Here is a 21,086-nt window from a genome sequence, read left to right on the forward strand (position 1 = left end):
AGGGGTTATTCAGGTAGTGGAACCCTCTTTTAACTTTTAATTCTGAGCCAACACTTTCATCCCCTAACCATAGGATAGGGTATAGCTTACTGATCCCTTGAGGTTTGCCCTCTGGCACCCCCAGCAATCCTGAGAACTGGTTTCTTCAGAGCCTTGTCTTTATTGGTGAGCATGTCATGCTTAACCTCTGCTCCATTCATTGTCTGAGCCCTCAGTCCCAAAGACACTGAATGGAGTGGAGATCAAGGATGCGCATCTCCGCTCCAGTTCTTGGATTGCCAGGGGTCCCGGCTATCAACCACCAAGTAATGAGTAAGTTCTGCCCTAACCTCTGTATAGGGAATAGCTTTTACTTCTGGGAATTAACCCTTTAAGATGTGCTTTCGTTCCCATAATTTAGAAGCTACTGTTGTCGTTGATTAGTGCTGATAGTGAAGCAACTCAAACACTACGGCTTGTATGTGCGCTCTTGGCTGTCATCAATGGATTGTTTGTGTGCTCTTCACTGTCATCATTGGATTGAAGGTTTAGAATTTTTTATATAAATGTAACATTTTAATAATCGGTGAAGAACCAGCAAATAATTATAAGGCCCTGCATACATGATCCCTTCTAACTTTAATACAATGAAATTCTTGATCTTTAGGTGAAGTCTACACATGGGGGGATAATGATGAAGGGCAGCTTGGAGATGGAACCACCAACGCCATCCAGAGACCTCGCCTCGTTGCAGCTCTTCAGGGCAAAAAGATAAACCGCGTCGCCTGTGGTTCTGCTCACACATTGGCCTGGTCTACAAGTAAACCTGCTAATGCTGGCAAGCTTCCCACGCAGGTAACCTGCCCTGCATATTTTCTCGTGGGTTATATAGGGCAGGGTTCCCCAACTCCAGTCCTCAAGGCCCACCAACAGGTCATGTTTTCAGGATTTCCTTACTATTACACAGGTGATAATTACATCACCTGCACAGGCAATAATTCCATCACATGTGCAATACTAAGGAATTCCTGAAAACATGACCTGATGGTGGGTCTTGAGGACTGGAGTTGGGGAACCCTGATATAGGGCACCAATCATACTGCCTGGTAAATCAGTACCTCGAACTACCATGATTCCAGAAATTCTGTTTCACGCAGGCTCGGTCAGATACTTTTGTTCAGTCTTGTTCTGCATCGTTTGATGTAGTGGCAGGTTATTTTTTCCCATTTTACTTTTCCTTGAGCTATTCATTTTTTTTTTTTTTTTTTTTTAATTATTATTATTAATCATTGTTATCCGTTCACAATGATTGACTGAGTGCTGCATGCTTACTATTAGTCAGCAGCTGGTCTACTTCTGGTTAGTAATGAATATATATATATTACTGTCCCATTTTTTTCATTTATTTTAATCCTGTATGATGTACGTTTGCAGGTACCAATGGAATATAACCACCTTCAAGAGATAGCAATCATAGGTTTAAGGAATCGATTGCTATTACTTCACCATATCTCTGAGCTCTTCTGTCCATGCATCCCTATGTTTGACTTGGAGGGGAAGCTGGATGAGACTGGTCAAGGACCCTCAGTTGGCTTCGATACACTTCGTGGAATTCTTATCTCCCAAGGAAAGGTACGTACCGGAATTTAAAGATAAGAAAAAACATTCACAATACCCAGTTCTGACCTCTGGTCCAGTCCTCTGTTGCAGTCAGGATTCACTTGTGCGGACCGCATTCTCTGCGCATAATCTAAAAGTCCCCTCTGTCGCTTTCTAGACCCCACAATATCATGTTGTCACACGAGGCCTAGTCATAAGGTTTCACGCGATGACTGGATATCTATCGCATTGTAACGCCATGGCATTGTAGGGCCTAGGAAGCGACAGAGACCCAGGTGATGCCAGGCCAAGAGTGCCAGCCACAGAAATGTAGTCCGACTGCAACAGAGGACCGAACCAGTAGACCAAGCTGGGTGTCACAAGTCATTTTGCTCCTCTCTAGTCTGAACTGCTTCAATTCTGGTACATAAATAAAATAATGGTACATTTAGGCTATAAGAGTACATATGGTCAACGCTCGCTTACTGGCCTGTTTACACGGGCTGGCGAAAACTGAAAGATACAAATAATGTGTAATACAATCGTTCTGCCTGTACAGCATCATGTTATCAGCAGCACCATACCTGCTTACACCTGGCAATATGCTGTCAGTAATGATGACTTTTTTTTATTTTTTTGAGGGTCGGGGAGGGGGATATGGGAGCAACATAAATTATTCGATCACCCAACGTACAAGTGTTTTGCTTGTTCGCAGGGTGATCGCCAACATGATTACATGGGTAGATAATTGGGAACAGGTGTTCCTATAAACGCTTGTTCGTCAATTCTTGGTGCCTCTAAAGGGATCTTCAACTCTCCCGCCTTAAGTTTAGTAGAGCGTTTTCTTACAATAGTCACTGCTCCGGCTCTGGTGGTAATCTTTTGTGACTTATTTCATGGAGGGATGCCTGTTGGCTTTCACATGGCTTCATTGTCTTTATGTTGTACTTATTTTGTTTACTGACAAGATGTGAGAACATGGAGATCATCTTGTGAGAAGATCGCTGGAAGCATTCTGTTACGCTCAGATGACTATAATAAAAATGATCATTATATAGCGCCAGCATATTCCGCAGCGCTTTACAATTCAGATGATATATATCTAAGATTGTGTGTAATGTGTGCAGTTATATACGATGATTTTAAATTGTCTCTGCAGGAGGCTGCTTTCCGCAAAGTTGTCCAAGCAACCATGGTACGAGACCGCCAGCATGGCCCTGTGGTTGAATTGAACAGGATACAGGCAAGTTGGTTGTTCTGGGATAATATAATTGTTTTTTTTGCCTAATTAGTAATAATTACAAAAATATTGAATTTGAAAATGTTTTCTCGGATATGTGTAATGGTAACCAACCTTCTTTTAAGAATAATTAACTAAACTTTTCAATTTATTTCAAGAATGTTGTCTAGCATGGAAAGTTCTGAAACATTGCAAATCACTTTATTAGGAAATGTGTCTTCATTCCTAAAAAAAAAAAAAAAAAAATATCCATGTAAATTGCATCCAAATCACTTTTTTTCCCCAGTCTATTTGCCTGCCTCTAATCATAATGTACTCCTTTGGAGTACATATGATGGCAGTGAAAGGGTCAGCTCCGTACATGTGTCTCACCCTCTCACTGCCATCACCTGTACTCTAAGTGGGTCTGTCCTGATATCAATGCAGCTAAATGGCTGTCAATTACACTGGAGAAAAGCAGTGTTTGGAAGCCATTTGCATGCATTTTTTTCTATCTGGAATAAAAGACAAATCTTCTACTAAAGCAATGTGAAAAGTTTCATAACTTTCCATGCTGGTCAAAAAAAAGTACTCTGGATACATTGCACCTTGCTTCCTATAAATTCCTCAATCCATTTAATATGGACAAAACTAACTTCACTTCTATGTAGTCATTTTGTTTCTGTAGTTTAACCTTTTATGATAATTAGGATATATTTGTTTTATATTTTTTCTTTTCTCATAGGTGAAACGTTCAAGAAGTAAAGGTGGTTTGGCAGGTCCAGATGGTACCAAATCTGTCTTTGGCCAGATGTGTGCAAAGATGACTTCCTTCAGTCCTGACAGCCTTCTGCTACCTCATCGCGTCTGGAAGGTCAAATTTGTTGGTGCGCCCTCTTATACTTTGTAGATACACACTTTATATTCGCTTTGATTAATTACAAATTGTGGATCCTTCAAGTCAGATTGAGGGGTTTTTTTTGTTTTCTTTCCTTAAGGGAAGAAATATAATTAGAAGCTTGACCCGTTCCCCTGTTTTTTGGAAATCTTTTCAATTTTGGCTCCAAAATTTTTTCGACAAATGTAAAAGCTGAGCCGGGGTTAGAACAGACCACGGCCCCTCTATCAGTATTTGGTCAGTATTTTTTCTCAGGAAAACCAGGTGAGGAACAATCAAGAGAAAAAGTATAATAGAAACAAGTCACCAATTCTGCATTTATCACCCACTCCTGGTTTTGGCTCCCACTCCTGAGAAAAAATACTGACCGAATACCGATAGTGGGGCCGTGGTCTTATAAGCATATCCGGAAGGTGAAGCAGCTGAAGGTTCCAGTTTATTTCAGAGCTTGAAAATCGCTGTCCACATCCGGTCCGCATGCATTGGGAGCTTGAAGAGAATCTAGAAAACTCCACTGTTCATGTGCAGGGCTAACAGAGGCCTAAACACACAGATTCTCTTGACTTAAAGGGGTATTCCCATCTCCAAGATCCTATCCCAATATGTAGTAGGTATAATAAAAATATTAGCAAATATCTCCAATTAGAAATGTAGTATAGTATTTTTGATTCGTTATGTCTCTTTCCTCATGTGCAGCCATTGCAGGACCTTAGGCATCCATGGTTACCACCACTAGCAGCTAGCTAACTGTGACTTTATCAGTGGACGTAACCATGGATACCTAAGGTCCTGCGATGCCTGCACATGAGGAAAGAGACCTAGCGAATCAAAAATACTATACTACATTTCTAATTGGAGATATTTGCTAATATTTTTATTATACCTACTACATATTGGGATAGGATCTTGGAGATGGGAATACCCCTTTAACATAACCAATTCTTTTGCGTATTAGGAGAGTCTGTGGATGATTGCGGAGGTGGCTACAGTGAGTCCATTGCAGAAATCTGTGAGGAGCTTCAGAATGGACTGACCCCACTTCTCATTGTAACTCCAAACGGAAGAGATGAGTCCGGTGCTAACAGGGACTGCTTCTTGTTGAATCCAGCAGCTAAGACCACCCTTCACATGAACATGTTTAGATTTCTTGGTAAGTCACTAACCCTAAACATGTAATCACATCTTATGTATACCAGTGAGAGTGGTTCATTCAGATCCAAATCTAGGCATGCATAATACGTCTTGGTCTCTGTCTCCCCCCTCTGTCTCCCCCCTCTGTCTCCCCCCTCTGTCTCCCCCCTCTGTCTCCCCCCTCTGTCTCCCCCCTCTGTGTCCCCCCCACTCCTGATGAACACAACGTGGACATATAAAACATAGGGTGACATGAGCCCTAGGCTTTTCATCCTGCTCCCTTATTTCACTTTTCTATGTATAAACTTCAAAGTCTTGCTCCTACCGGAGTTCCATTACATTCTAGTATCAGCAGGTGCCTAGATTATACAGCATAGAAAGCTAAATTCTTCTTTGTACCCCTGTTCCAGTGCAGTTTCAGATTTCTGCCTATTTCTGTCCGGCAGCTCGAATTCAGTTGAAGTTACAAATTGTAGAGAACACTTGAAATTGAGCCGGTTCCAGGTCCGCAGTGTATACGACTATATTAACAAATGCTAAGTATTTGCTGCAAGAAATCAGTTGTGCTCCTGCCAGCAGGCGTATAGAGTGGTGCATTGCAGCCACCTGGAAGGAGCTGGACATTTCCAGATGTATTTCTACAGAAACCGTACTAATAATATGGATGAAAAGGAAAGCGCAATGTAGGGTTATATATACTGTGCAGATACCCCAGTGCTTGTTTATGAGCAGCTGTGCCCATAGCTGTCTATCAGGTCTCCGCTCCATCTCAGGCGTGCGGTGGAAACATGAGAGCTCTTCTCAGAATAATAGCCTGGGTTGGTTAATAACCAGCGACTCACACACTATTAGATGATTTCTCTCCCTTCCTCTCTAGGTGTGCTTCTTGGAATTGCAATACGGACTGGAAGCCCTTTAAGTCTTAATCTGGCTGAACCAGTGTGGAAGCAGCTGGCAGGCATGAATCTGACAATTGCTGACCTCAGTGAGGTGAGAGCGGCTTTAAACATATAATATATGTAAATGTCAGGAGAAGAGTTCTCCTAATACCCCTCATTGTGGAGGAATAAAGATTCCGCTAAGCACATAATTCAAGATTATCCTTGACTGGCCGGGTCCTAACAGGGAAAATGAACTGCATACAACATTTGCCTTTTAATCCCTTTCCTTCATTTTTTTTATATACAGGTGGATAAAGACTTTATTCCTGGACTCATGTATATCCGCGACAATGAGGCAACATCAGAGGAATTTGAAGCAATGATTCTCCCTTTTACTGTGCCCAGTGCCAGCGGTCAGGACATCCAGCTGAGCTCCAAGCACACACACATAACCCTGGACAATCGAGCGGAGTATGTCCGGCTCGCCATCGGCTACAGGTGGGGAGAACAGCCATCGCGTCGCTTGTCATGTTGATACTATTCTGGAGCTCTCTTTTGCTTGGTCTCAGCTTGTTGGCTGTAATGGTCTTCAGCAGCTGATAATAGTTTGTCAGATGGAAAAAAATCCAAGGAAAACCGAGGCACCGGAAAACTTTTCAGAGGGATAAAATATAACTTTTATTCTTTAAAAGCATAGGGCAGTAGTTACAAATGAGGTAGATGAATCAAGCAACGTTTCGGCCATGATAGGCCTTCCTCAACCCAAAATTACAAATTACAAAAAGTCAGCCATAACAACTTTTTGTAATTTGTAATTTTGGCTTGAAGAAGGCCTATCATGGCCGAAACGTTGCTTGATTCAGCTACTTCATTTGTAACTACTGCCATAGTTAACTTCTCAGAGGGATAAAATATTTCTTGTGGCTCAGATTTCCTTGGATTTTTGGAGCTGCTTTTCACCTTGTGGGGGATCAGTCCGAGCCTGCAGAGTGGCCTTTGGTGCGTGAGAATCATCCACTGGACTCGGTATGTTTGTCAGATGGAGCTATCATAGAATCATAGAATGGTAGAGTTGGAAGGGACCTCCTGGGTCATCTGGTCCAACCCCCTGCTCAAAGCAGGATTCACTAGATCATCTCAGACAGATGTCTGTCCAGCCTCTGTTTGAAGACGTCCATTGAAGGGGAACTTACCACCTCTCGTGGCAGCCTGTTCCACTCATTAATCACCCTAACTGTCAAAAAGTTTTTTCTAATATCTAATCTGTGTCTCCTCCCATTTAGTTTCATCCCATTGCTTCTAGTCTTTCCTTGTGCAAATGAGAATAAAGATGATCCTTCTACAATGTGACAGCCCTTGACATATTTGTAGACAGCTATTAAGTCTCCTCTCAGTCTTCTTTTTTGCAAGCTAAACATTCCCAAATCCTGCAACCGTTCCTCATAGGACATGGTTTGCAGACCAGTCACCATTCTGGTCGCTCTTCTCTGAACTTGCTCCAGTTTGTCTGTCTTTTTTAAAATGTGGTGCCCAAAACTGTACACAGTATTCCAGATGAGGTCTGACCAAAGAGGAGTAAAGACCGATAATGATTTCACGTGATCTAGACTGTATGCTTCTGTTAATACATCCCAGAATTGTATTTGCCATTTTTGCTGCTGCATCACACTGTTGACTCATGTTCAGTCTATGATCTATTAGTATACCTAAGTCTTTTTCACATGTACTGTTGCTTAGCTCTATTCCTCCCATTCTGTATATGCTTTTTTCATTTTTATTGCCCAGATGTAGTACTTTGCATTTTTCCCTGTTAAAAACCATTCTGTTGGTTGCTGCCCACTGCTCCAGTTTATTTAGGTCTTTTTGAATCCTCTCTCTCTCTTCTCTAGTATTAGCTATCCCTGCTAGCTTTGTGTCATCAGCAAATTTAATCAGTTTACCCTCAATTCCTTCATCTAAATCATTGATAAAGATGTTGAACAATACAGGTCCCAGGACGGAGCCCTGTGGTACCCCACTTGAGACATTCATCCAGCTGGATGTGAAGCCATTTACAACCACCCTTTGAGTCCGATCACTAAGCCAGTTATGAATCCACCTAACAGTTGCCTGGTCCATTGCATACTTGGTCATTTTTTCAATAAGGATGGTGTGAGATACTTTGTCAAATGCTTTGCTGAAGTCAAGATATACTATATCTACAGTATTTCCCTGATCCACCCAGTCAGTGATTCTGTCATAGAAGGAAATTAAGTTAGTCTGACATGACTTGTTAGTTACAAACCCATGCTGACTCTGGTTAATCACTTTATTCTTATCCATGTACTTACATACATGTTGTTTAATAATTTGTTCAAAGATCTTTCCTGGTATAGAAGTCAGACTCACCGGCCTATAGTTCCCTGGGTCCACCTTCTTCCCCTTTTTGAAGATAGAAACAACATTTGCTCTTCTCCAGTCTTCTGGGACTTCTCCTGTTCTCCAAGAATTTTCAAAGATTATGGAGAGTGGTTCTAAAATTTCTTCTATGATCTCCTTCAGTACTCTGGGGTGTAATTCATCTGGACCTGGAGACTTGAACTCATTTATGTTAGCTAAATATTCCCTCACAATCTTTCTATTTACAGATAACTTGGATTCCTCTATTCCTTTAAAAGGACAGTGAAGATCAGTTGATGTTACATTTTCTTTCTGAGAGAAAACAGATGCAAAATAGGAATTAAAAAGTTCGGCCTTCTCAACATCCTCTCTTACCAGTTCTCCATTTTCATCCTGTAAAAATCCTATAGCATCTTTGACTTTTCTTTTACTTTTGACATACCCCCAAAATCCTTTTTTATTGCTTTTGACTTCTCTTGCAAGCCTTAATTCATTGTCAGCTTTAGCTAACCTGATACGTGCCCTGCAGGATCTGCAGACTGCATTATAATCTTCTTTAGATATGCCTCCCTCTTTCCATTTAATAAACATTTCTTTCTTTCTTTTTAGCATGTGTTTAAGTTCTGTGTTCATCCATCCTGGTTTCCTTAAATGCTTCCCATTCTTCCTACTTTTCGGGATTGTTAACGATTGTGCTTTGAGAATCTCATTTTTAAAAATTTCCCATCCTTCCTGGACATTTTTGTCCTTAAGGACATCCAGCCATTGGATCCCTCCTATTCTCTTTCTGAGTCTCTTAAAATCTGCCTTTCTAAAATCTAACCTTGAAGTTTGAGTCTTCACATGTCTTCCTCCTCTAGTTATCCAAAATTCTATAATAGCATGATCGCTGCCTCCTAGGGTCCCAGCCACCTTTACCTCCTCAACCATTTCCTCCCTGTTTATAAGGATTAGATCCAAAGTAGCAGATCCCCTTGTTTTCTCCCCTACCTTTTGGAAGATAAAGTTGTCAGCAAGAGAGGATAAGAATTTGCTTGACCTGTTAGTTTTACTTGAGAGAGATTCCCAACAAATGTCTGGATAGTTGAAATCTCCCATGACCACTACGTCATATTTTTTGGAGAACTTGGTCATTTGATACATAAAGAGTTCATCCATATCTTCAGCTTGCCCAGGTGGCCTGTAGTAAATGCCTACAATGGTGTCCTTTCCGTTGTTCTCTCCTTGTATTCTTACCCAAACAGTTTCCACAGAACTCCCAGTCTCTGAAGCTTCAATCTCTGTGCAGATATACGCTTTTCTAACATACAATGCAACACCTCCTCCTCGTTTATCAAGTCTGTTTCTTGCAAATAAGTTGTATCCTTTTAGCCTTTTATTCCAATCATGTGTATCGTCCCACCAAGTTTCAGTGATTCCAATGACATCATATTTCTTTTCCTGCGTTAGTAGTTCCAATTCTCCTTGTTTGTTGCCCATGCTTTGTGCATTTGTATAAAAACATTTTAGTTTGTGATTGGTTTCTCTTCCTCCCATATTTTTATTATTTAAATTGTTTTGTCTTTGTTCTTCCTTTCCACTTCCAGTAGCAGAGATCTCAATAGTATTTGTCAGCTGTATGGCTTTTTCTGGCCTTTTGCTTCCCTTCCCACATTGTTCTAGTTTAAAGCTCTTCTGATGAGTGTAGCAAGGCGACTTCCAAATACATGTTTTCCAGTCTTCGTAAGGTGCACCCCATCTCTAGCAAGTAGTCCATCGTATAGGTAATTCATTCCGTGATCCAGAAATCCAAATCCTTGTTGACGGCACCATCGACGTAGCCAGTTGTTCACCTGTAGAATCTTATTCCACCTCATTGTTCCATGGCCATCCACTGGGAGGATGGATGAGAAGACCACCTGCGCTCCCAATTCTTTCACTTTCTTGCCTAAGTCTTCAAAGTCACTGCAGATGGTTTCCAGGTCCTTTCTTGCGATATCATTTGTCCCCACATGTATTAGCAGGAATGGGTAGTGATCTGTAGGTCTGAAGAGTCTTGATATCCTGTCAGACACATCTTTAATTTTTGCTCCTGGAAGACAGCACATTTCTCTTGAGGTTATGTCTGGTCTGCAGATAGCGGCCTCTGTTCCTCTTAACAAGGAATCCCCCATGACCACCACTCTCCGTTTTTTCTTCACAACATTCTTCTTTCTCCATCCAGGAGGATTCTGAGGTCTTACAAGGTTATTCATTGCTGGCAAAGTCTTATCTTGCTGTATTTCTTCATGGTTCTCCTGCGTGAGAGCCTGGTACTGGTTCCTGAGCAGTATGGGTGCTGACTGCCTCTCGATCCTCCTGCTTCTGTGGGTCACATGCTTCCATTCCTCTGTTTCCTCAGGTGCAGTTCGAATTTCTTCTCTTTCTGAATCATGAAGAGATAATTCTGCTCTGTCTAAGAACTCTTCACCTTCCTTAATGATTTTCAAGGTAGTTAACCTCTCTTCTAGATTTCGAAACTTTTCCTCCAACAGGGACACAAGCTTGCATTTCTGGCATGTGAAGTCTGGCTTTTCCACTGGCAAGTCTGTGAACATGTAGCAGGATATGCAGCTCACCAAATGGCTCCTGGACTCTTCCATGGTCTTACTGTTAATGTTCTGAAAACAGTGAAAAAAGCTTAAAAAAAAAAGCTTCAAAATGCGGCACGCGGTTTACCGATGTCCTCTTTTCCGCTCCAACAGCCAAAATCCAGTGTTCTTTGAGCTCGCGTAGACTCTTCGCTTACCCCAAAATGCAGTGGGGATATGCAAATTATCTCCTCAGGACTCCTCCCCCCCAGCCTATGAAGGCTGTTGTGGCATGTTGGGAGTTTGACAGCAGCTTAAAGCACTTTGATTGGCCCTATGTTTAGCTGCCATATAGCTGCACAACTCATGCCATTCATAATTTGAAAACCATTTCGATCTGCAATCTGACATGGGTTTAGTCGCATCACAGCTGCAGCTTGTATCGTGGCCAACCTGTAAAACAGTCTTAAAAGAGGATTTGACTCCAATTTTCTGCCGCCTAATCTGTGAGCAGCGTAATATAGATACGGAAGTCCTGATTCCAGCGTTGTTACTTACTTGGCTGTTTGCTGCAGATTTTATAAAATCACTTTATCAGCAGGGTATTATCTCTGGAGGACTAGTAAACCTACTGCTATGTAATCCTCCATATTCATAAGCTCTGTATAACTCCACCCAAACTACTGATTGGCAGCTTTCTGCCTATGCACAGTGTATTCTCAGAAAGCTGCCAATCAGTGGTGTGGGTGGGGTATATAGAGCTCAGCATTCAAAGAACTCGATCTGCATCAAATAGAACACTGATTTTATAAGAATTGTAGCAAGCGGCTCAGTAAGTGACACATCGCTGGAATAAGTGTCTCTGCCACTATATCATGCTGCTTTTAGAATACATAGAAAAACCCTTTTGACAGATTCCCTTTAAAATGTCCATACACCCTAGATATCTGGTGACTGAGCATTGGTCCTACAGCTATCTCTTCTGACCTCTCACACATGAGCACATTGACATTTGCAATGGGGAGAAAGCCGATACAGGAGCTCTGGCTGCTACATATCTCCTGAGAGAACCAAAAGATCTGGCATTTGAATTATTTTTCGGGGGAGCTTTGGAGGCCCTTCATACACATTAGATGGATTTGGCTGACTTTAAAGGGAACCTTTCACCTCCCAAAATGCTATTTACCTGCAGGTCTAGCGCTAATCTGCAGATAAATAGCATTTTAACCATGTTAGGCAGGTTTAGTGAAAGAGTGGCTACAGGGAAAAATGAAGTTTTATTTTCCCTGCACTGCTCTCTTCCCGTCATTAGGGCAGTGCAGGGGCTGTTACAGTCACGGTATACTACAGTGAGCGCGCTGTCCTCTCTCCCCGGCACATTGATTGACAACCTGCTCTGCACGGACATGCTGCACGCACACTGTGAAGAAGGCTCTCAGTCAGCATACAGGGGACTGATAACAGCTGCACTCGCTGTGTAGTAAGCAGTGACTAACCACTTCCCGCAGCGCATCGACGGGAAGCAAGCGGCTGCATGGGGAATATAACAGCATTTTCGCTCTGTAGCTGTACTTTCAGTAAACCAGTCTAACATGATTTAAACTCTATTCCTGCAGATTCTCACTATTCTACAGGTAAATGGTGTATTGGGAAGTCACAAGATCCCTTTAATGTTTAAAAGGTGCAGAGAACTTATAGTATTGATCAGTTTGATATCAAAATGCATTTTGTTCACATCTCTTCTCATTTTGCCATACAATGCTATTTATGCAGAAAATGATGTAGCTGTTACTGTAGAAATATTAAGGCCTATAACTTTTATATTGAAATTTTCATGAACTGTGGGTAGTGCTGCAATTTTACATGGACTGTGTTATAATTCCGTGCCACAGCCAGGGGGCAGTGTGTGCTGTGAACACATCCAGCTGAAAGTCTCATATAGATAGATGTCTGCATAACTGTTGCCTTGCTGAATGATTAAAAGAGGCAGTCAGATCATCTTTTATGCACTAAATATAATGGCAGTTATTGAGTATATATCCATCAAACAATGATTAAAAAAAGAAAATAGTGCAGCATACAGTGCGATTCTTGCTGTCAAAATGCTAGACACTGCTGTGGAGTTATGACAGACCCTGTTGTACGGTAATGGAGTCCTTCTATTACTGTCTGCTGGAATATGAGGAGCCATAACACAGTTGTGAACAGAGCCGAAATCTATGTACCAAAGCTTTGACTCCGTGCTCATGATTTGTGACTGACTGACAGCTTTAATACAGTTGTGCTCAAAAGTTTACATACCCCGGCAGAATTTTTCCTTTCTTGGCCTTGTTTCAGAGAATATGAATGATAACAAAAACCTTTTTCTCCACTCATGGTTATTGGTTGGGTGAAGCCATTTATTGTCAAACTACTGTGTTTTCTCTTTTCATATCTTAATGACAACCAAAAACATCCAAATGACCCTGATCAAAAGTTCACATACCCCAGTTCTTAATACCGTGTATTGCCCCCTCTAACCTCAATGACAGCTTGAAGTCTTTTGTGGTAGTTGTGGATGAGGTTCTTTATTTTCTCCGATGGTAAAGCTGCCCATTCTTCTTGGCAAAAAGCCTCCAGTTCCCGTAAATTCCTGGGCTGTCTAGCATGAACTGCGTGCTTGAGATCTCCCCAGAGTGGCTCAATGATATTGAGGTCAGGAGACTGAGATGGCCACTCCAGAACCTCCACTTTGTTCTGCTGTAGCCAATGACAGGTCGACTTGGCCTTGTGTTTTGGATGGTTGTCAAGTTGGAACGTCCAAGTAAGTCCCATGCACAGCTTCCGGGCTGATGAGTGCAAATTTGCCTCCTGTATTTGCTGATAACGTGCTGCATTCATCTTTCCTTCAACTTTTACCAAGTTTCCTGTGCCTTTGTAGGTCACACATCAGCGATCCACCTCCCTGGTTTACAGTAGGAATGGTGTTCCTTTCATCATAGGCTTTGGTGACCTCTCTCCAAATATAACATTTATGGTTTTGGCCAACAAGTTCAATTTTGGTCTCATCACTCCAAATTACCTTGTTCCAGAAGTTTTGAGGCTTGTCTCTGTGCTGTTTGGCGTATTGTAGGTGAGATACTTTGTGGCATTTGCACAGTAATGGCTTTCTTCTGGCGACTCGACCATGCAGCCCATTTTTCTTCAAGTGCCTCCTTATTGTGCATCTTGAAACAGCCACACCGCTAGTTTTCAGAGAGTCCTGAATATCAGCTGATGTTATTTGTGGGTTTTTCTTTGCATCCCGAACAATTTTCCAGGCAGTTGTGGTCGAAATTTTTGTTGGTCTACCTGACCGTGGATTGGTTATTACAGAGCCCCTGATTTTCCATTTGTTAATCATAGTTTGAATGCTGCTAACAGGCATTATCAATTCCTTGGATATTTTTTTGTATCCCTTTCCTGTGTTATCCAGTTCAACTACCTTTCCCCATGACTCACAATCCAGAAACGTCAGTGCCTGGATGAAAGATGCAAGAGTCTGTCTGGATCCCAGAAACTCACTCAGCTTTTATGCACACACACTGATTACAAGCAAACAGGTTACAGGTGAGGATGTTACCTTTTAGTAGCCATTCAAACCCATTTGTGTCAAATTCTGTGCATGTTATCTGGCCAAAATCACCAGGGTATATGAACTTTTGATCAGGGTCATTTGGTTGTCATTCAGATTTGAAAAGAGAAAACACAGTAGTTTGACAATAAATGGTTTCACCCAACCAATAACCATGAGTGGAGAAATTTTTTTTTCTCATCAATCATATTCTCTGAAATAAGGCCAAGAAAGGAAAAATTCTGCCGGGGTATGTAAACTTTTGAGCACAACTGTACATGTGAGGAATGCCTAGCAAATAATGAGCACGGAGTGACTCAAACATAACACCCGAGCATGCTCGCTGAAAGGGTTAACAGTACACGCTCGCTCATCACGAATAATGACACCTTTCTGCCACCCCCTGCAAAAATAGTATGCAATGCAGTGATCTCATTGTCCGGCCTACGTCCGTGTGCTGACATCTTCTAGGCCTACAGAGGGAAAGTGGTGGATGAAGAAGCCCGTGGCAGGATCTCCGGGCAGTCACCACTTTGATCAGGGGTAACCTGCCAGAAGTCCAGGACCTGTGCACTCAGCGCTAGCAACACCATTTTTATTTATTTTTTCCCTTTTTGAAATTTTGCATTTGAGGCAATTGTCTCTGTGCTCCCCTCCCTCATGCGGACTAGTGCTGTCTGCATCTAGGTCATTGATGTCCATGCAATGAACTGATGTGAACAGCCCCGAATGGCCAGTCCTGTTTGCCCTGGTCACTGTATTCCGCAGACCCCTTCTAGGCCTTGATCAGTTCTATGTAGAATACCCCCAGTTCATATATATCATGTATGGATACCCCTATATCTCTTTGCGCACCAGTATGACAGCTAAACACTTCATACAGTAATGTCGCACTTGCTGACTGTTGGCACTCAGGTTCCCCCCCATGTACTATATATAATACTATGCCAGGCTGGGACAGTTGGCACCATAATAAGATGTGATCTGTTGCACTCGATAATGAAAGAAGATGTTTACTTGCTGTGCTGCCATTTATTAATGATAGGCTGGAAATCAGCTCTGCTAGAGACATTTACTGGAAAATGCAGCGATTCTTAACCTACCTTGTGAAAATAACAGGGATAGGCCTTTATCAGAAATCCGAGCCCTGGGATTTTCTTGATGTGAGAAATAAGAAATGTTTTATATAAAACGACATGAGGTCTGATCAGAGCTCTGCAATGCGAGCAGTGGGATTTAGGAATCCGATTCATGTCTTTCCATGTATCGCCTTATGTAAACCAGAGCACCAGTCACACAGGGCTCCTGCCCTTAGACGAGAATGAAGCGCTGCAAGGATAAAAGCTGCATTGATTTGTATCATACCAATAGAGGTGGGAACATTTAGAAATCATTTGTTCCAGCCTCAGGACATATTTGTTATTTAGGCTCAAGGAATAAAATGAAACGTTACCTGACTTAAATATTGCTTAAATTTCTAATTTAATCCTGTGATCCTAAACCATTCTCTTCAGTAAATCGCTGCAGTCTGTGCTCTGGACCTCCTGCCTTTTTGGTTACTAGAATAGGAAGTAGCTGTCTGGCAGCGAATGTGGTCAACCATATTGGCCTCCATAGGACTATCTTGTCCATCTTTCTTCCCCAGTTCCTTAGTCAGTCACACTGAAGACCCTTCCCATCTTTCATGTGAAATCTACCCTATCCAACAATCTGCTGAGACAGACCAGGGCTGTGGAGTTGTTAAGCCAAACCGCCGACTCCTCAATTTCCATGACAGTGACTCCAACTCTGACTCCACGACTCCACCTCCCTCATACATGGCTCATGTTTAAGTGATAAATTTACTGTAGCACAGATTCATCTCAGCTAAAAGGCTAGACCCTTAGATCAGGAATAGGACAGACATTTATAGGACATTTCATAACTTTCCCAAATTCTTATGAAAAAATATTCCCCACAAACTGCATTGAACTACTGTACCCAATTTATTATATATTTTAGGAGTTGGAGTCGGTCCATTTTATACCGACTCCACAGCCCTGTGACAGACCCACAGGGCTTTATAGGGTTACTATCGGGATCAATGATGATGGATTGGCAAACCGTGCTCCACCTTGGAGCATATTAAACATGAACCTGCTTTATTGCTGCATGTTGTAAGCTGATTTTTCTTCTCTTTCTGCAGGTTGCATGAGTTTGATGAGCAAGTAGCTGCAGTGCGTGAGGGGATGGCACGGGTGGTCCCAGTGCCCCTGCTTTCTCTATTTACTGGTTATGAACTTGAAACCATGGTATGTCTCCATTCTGTATGTTTTATCCTTGCTGGTACATTGCTCGGGAGGAGTATAGTTTTCTGTAGGATGTGCTAATGATTTTTAGAGGTTGTCTGGGCATCTAATATTCATGATCTATCCTTTGGGATAGGTCACCCCTTCAGATCAGTGTAGACTGACACCTGGATTAGCTGTTGTTTGCTTTGACCACTGCTGAGAACTGAATATCGACTCCTGTTCTCTTGCGAAGGAGCTGTTCTGCAGTACCCAGCAATGGCTGCTACATATTGAAATGAACTGAGCTGTGCTATTCCACATCCATATACTGCCCAAGCCAGAGTAATGACACCTGATCCGTAGGTACGGAGGGTGTTTGATGCCCAGACAAACCCTTCAAGTTTTGTTTTCATCTACGATAAATTTTTGCATTGCCCATTTACAGTCATAGTATTAGCCTCAGTGATACAAGAGTACCACTAGTCTGAGAACCATGCAGGGTGTTATATTGGGGAATTGTGATGCCTACAGCTCTTTTATGTGATATCCAGTAGCAGATTCTTTCCTAATGCACGCAGTAGTCATATGAAGTAGACATAGTATGCACCTATAGATCCCATGTACAATCGTGCTTAGTTTATCCATAGACCTCAGTTACACTTCAGGGAATTTGATATTTGTCTGTCACCATTCCATTCTCACACTTTACTTTCTATATACCAGAACTGCAGAGAATACAATTTACTATGAGTGGAGGTCACACTATAAAAGTCCATCTTTCAGTCAATTAAAGGGGCTAATTGATTTTTGCTGGATGCAACACATTTATTTTAGATATTCCTTTCCGCATATTACATCCCAGCACATTTTAGTCATTTGTAGGTTTGCAGCCTGGGTTGCTTCCTTCAGAAATCCAATTAATTGAGTGGAGTCCCTATGGAGTGTGATATGAGTATTTTCTTTAATGTCATTGTGCTTTAGTGTTCACATGCTCCCATCTTCTGCCGGTTAATTTTAATAGACTTGATGAACTGTATCAGATATTGGCAGGGGTGATTAAAATGAATCAGACTAATATCCTATTGTACCTTGATGAGAATTTAGCATTTCCATTCAATCCTTCTGTGATTTGTCTACCTATGGTTAATTTTTCAATATTGTCCTTCTTATTTCAGGTCTGTGGCAGCCCTGATATCCCTCTTCACCTGTTGAAATCTGTTGCCACGTATAAAGGGATTGAGCCCACCGCTTCTCTCATTCAGTGGTTTTGGGATGTGATGGAATCCTTCTCCAACACTGAACGTTCCTTATTTCTCAGATTTGTGTGGGGCCGGACCAGACTTCCTCGAACTATAGCAGACTTCAGAGGCAGAGACTTTGTCATTCAGGTATAATGTCATTGCTACGATATGGGTACCTAGTATTGTGTTATGTTTTTTAAAGGGTATGTTGCATTGTGTCTGTAGGTTTCCATCATGGTGTTTGTTTAGCCTGCAAAAAATAGCTTTACCTTGCTATTATACCCATCGATTGTGATTAAATCTGAGATGGAGGCACCTGATGGAGCCTCTGACGCAGACGAAACGGCTGCCAATCACTCTACATTTTCATAGGCTCCTTGTGGTGTAGTATCAGTAGCCACATTTCTTTTACTTGAACAAGAAATATCCGCAAAGTTCTGTATTTAGAAACCACAGTGTCAGGACGCTGCATATAACAGCTGGTGCAATGTGCGGGACACAAAGCAAATTGCTGTGGTGACCATGAGAGCGACACTACCACTGAGCACTTTAAAAATGGCTAGTTGACATTGCCCATCGCTATGAAGTGATGTTTTATTTGCACCAACACTCTCCTTGAATGTTGTGCAGGATCATGTGCCATCCCAAATTTTAGACTAAAGGTCCCCATACGCTTTAGACAAGTGGTCAGCCGGCCGAACTGGCTGACATCAGTGGGTTAGAAAAATGGTCTGTGTATGTGGGCATTGGCGGACTGATGGTTGGGAGAGATGTCAGTCGTGCATGTCCAACTTCAGACTGCTGATCGCATTGTTCTCCCAGACATAAGCCGCTGGCCTTCTGTGTATGGGAGAGATGGTTGTCAGCCGAAAAGCTATCCAATGTGTATGGCCAGCTTAAGGCTGTGTTCACATCTACAATCAAGGATCCATTCTGAGCATCCATCATGAGTCCAGACAGAAATACTAGACCCCATAACAGAGCCTAGATTAAACCCAGTATACTCAAAGGAGCCCTTCTGATGTTGGCGGTGTCTGTCATACAGGGGGACTGGCTTTGCTGGCATTTTTTTTTTTTCTTTTATCTTTGTAGGAACAGAATTGCTAAAATAACACAGATGTGACTTTTTGTCTAGTCATGGTGACCACCTGCAAATGTTTGATTCATATTGGTGTGTACTTATTGTGTGCATTGTATCTTAATCACTGGGAACAAAACTTCCATTGTTTGAACAGTATACAAAGGTTGTGAGACTTTTAAACAATTCCACCGGTTGTTCCTGTTCTGTGAGCATTCAAGGAACCTGCAGGGTATCAAAATTCAACAGCCCCATCCAGCACTTCTTTGAAATCGCGCAAATCTTCTTTGATCTCATAACCAATAAAATAACTTACAGACAGACACAGATGGGATAGGAACAGACCTACGCGTTTCGAACTTGGGTACCATGAGTAAGTACTACTAAGTTCTAAACGCATAGGGATGTTCCTGCCCCACCTGTGTGTCTGTAAGCTATTTTTATTTGTTTCAAAATAAAAGATTTACGATTTTAAAGAAGTGCTGGATTGCTTTATACCTCTTCTTTTTTTTTTTTTTCTTTTTTTTTTTCTTTTTCTACCCCATTATTTTTTAGGCTGCATAAAAGCAAAAATGTATACATGTGACATGTTGGAGGCGATTGCACCGTTTGGCCTGTTATTCCTACAAATATGTTCTCGTAGCACCACATTACATTTATTTGTAAATGTTCTGTAGTAAAGGCTTGAGAAAGGCTCAGCTATGTGTTTCTTATCTCTTCTTTACAGGTCTTGGATAAGTACAATCCTCCAGATCACTTTCTTCCAGAATCCTACACCTGTTTCTTCCTGCTGAAACTTCCCAGATATTCCTGCAAGCAGGTTCTTGAGGAGAAATTAAAATATGCTATTCACTTCTGCAAGTCTATAGACACTGATGACTATGCACGGATTGCACTTACTGGCGAGCCAGCCGCCGACGACAGCAGCGATGACTCTGATAATGAAGATGCCGATTCGTTTGCTTCCGACTCCACACAGGACTACCTTACAGGACACTAAGTGAGCCGCGGCTAAGGAAGCGGGCTCTCCTATTGCACTGAGATTCCCTGCGGTCACGGGAACCTGGCAGTCCAAAGTTTCACAGTAGATACTACAGATATATGAAGAAAGACTTATCGAACTTTGACATTGTGTTTAAAAGCGATGCGTAGGTGCCTATTCCTTATTACACTGCACTTATATTGTGTTTTATTATGTGTTGTAAATGTTTACTACAGAAAACAGTGCAGTGTCCTGATGTGAGGCTGCACAGCCTTTTACATGTGAGTGCAATAGTTTTTTTTTTTTTCATTTTTTCTTATTTAGTGTCGTATACCTGTGTAATTTCTTAATGGTTGCAAATAACCGTATAGTGGAGAACATGAAAGTATTAATCATTTTCATTTCCCTCTCCTGGCAACCTGCTTATTAAACCGTTTTCAGATCAGTATTCTTTCCAGTTGCGTGTAAATTAGGATTGGGGGACAGCCCAGTGTTTTCTTAACACTAGTTCTGTTTTGTATATTTTGGCTCCTACTTTATGCTTTAAGTGAACTCCTGTCACGGTCACTACATTTTATTGGAATTGTGTATATAAGTGTTTAGTTCCATGACATATGCACCCTATTGTCCCTCTGAATAAACTGTGTCACTACTAGATTTGACTTTAATTTTATTTTTTAAAACCATATTTTCCTAATATACAGTTGTGTTTTGAGATTGTTCCAGATGACCTTTAATGTGTTCTGTATGTACATGAGGAAGAACGCTACTTCTGACTCTTTTTTTATTATTTTTGTCCTGTTTTTTTTTTTAGTGGTTTACTCAGTGATTCTCTGTCTCTAGCCCAACCTTCTTTCCATACAGCAGATTTCTATAGGCAACAACTATAATCTGAACTAAATAGGCAGTGAATTCAGGGAAGAAGAGTTTGATAACTGGAAAGAGATCCCCCACCCCCAAAAATAGTCTCTCTAAACATAGATGGACTGAATATTTGGACCCTGCTCAATTAGCTCAGTCACAGAGGCTAATCTTTATGGCAACTGTGCATGGTACTCCAGATGAAGCCTCATTCAGACGTCCGTGTTGCACATATGTGTTGTATCCGTAATTTCCACAATTAGAATGCGTACCCATTATAGTCTATGCTGCTATTCACATGTCCATGTTTTTTGCCGAATGTGTGTCTGTGCAAAAGTCAGAGACATGTCCGTTTTTGTTTCCAGCAGTACGGATAAAAAGTGCCAATGCAAGTTTATGGGTCTATGAAAAACCCATACAGCACAGG

General features: G+C 41.6%; 1 protein-coding gene across 3 annotated transcripts in view; it reads left to right on the top strand.

The window, feature by feature from the left end:
* The window catches only part of HERC2 (HECT and RLD domain containing E3 ubiquitin protein ligase 2), a 164,430-nt gene extending 143,977 nt beyond the window's left edge, over positions 1 to 20,453 (top strand). For all 3 annotated transcript variants that reach the window (XM_073664526.1, XM_073664527.1, XM_073664528.1), the window contains exons 84-93: positions 647 to 834; positions 1,414 to 1,611; positions 2,738 to 2,821; positions 3,543 to 3,684; positions 4,651 to 4,845; positions 5,704 to 5,816; positions 6,015 to 6,205; positions 16,413 to 16,518; positions 17,673 to 17,885; positions 19,544 to 20,453. In XM_073664526.1, the coding sequence (XP_073520627.1) occupies positions 647 to 834; positions 1,414 to 1,611; positions 2,738 to 2,821; positions 3,543 to 3,684; positions 4,651 to 4,845; positions 5,704 to 5,816; positions 6,015 to 6,205; positions 16,413 to 16,518; positions 17,673 to 17,885; positions 19,544 to 19,816 (1,703 nt within the window). In that variant the 3' untranslated portion in view covers positions 19,817 to 20,453. The remainder of the gene's footprint in view (positions 1 to 646; positions 835 to 1,413; positions 1,612 to 2,737; positions 2,822 to 3,542; positions 3,685 to 4,650; positions 4,846 to 5,703; positions 5,817 to 6,014; positions 6,206 to 16,412; positions 16,519 to 17,672; positions 17,886 to 19,543) is intronic.
* Positions 20,454 to 21,086: the final 633 nt, after the last annotated feature.

This window comes from Phyllobates terribilis, unplaced genomic scaffold (genome assembly GCF_046119375.1).
Source record: "Phyllobates terribilis strain yellow unplaced genomic scaffold, ASM4611937v1 Scaffold_2__4_contigs__length_985480577, whole genome shotgun sequence".
NCBI lineage: Eukaryota > Metazoa > Chordata > Amphibia > Anura > Dendrobatidae > Phyllobates > Phyllobates terribilis.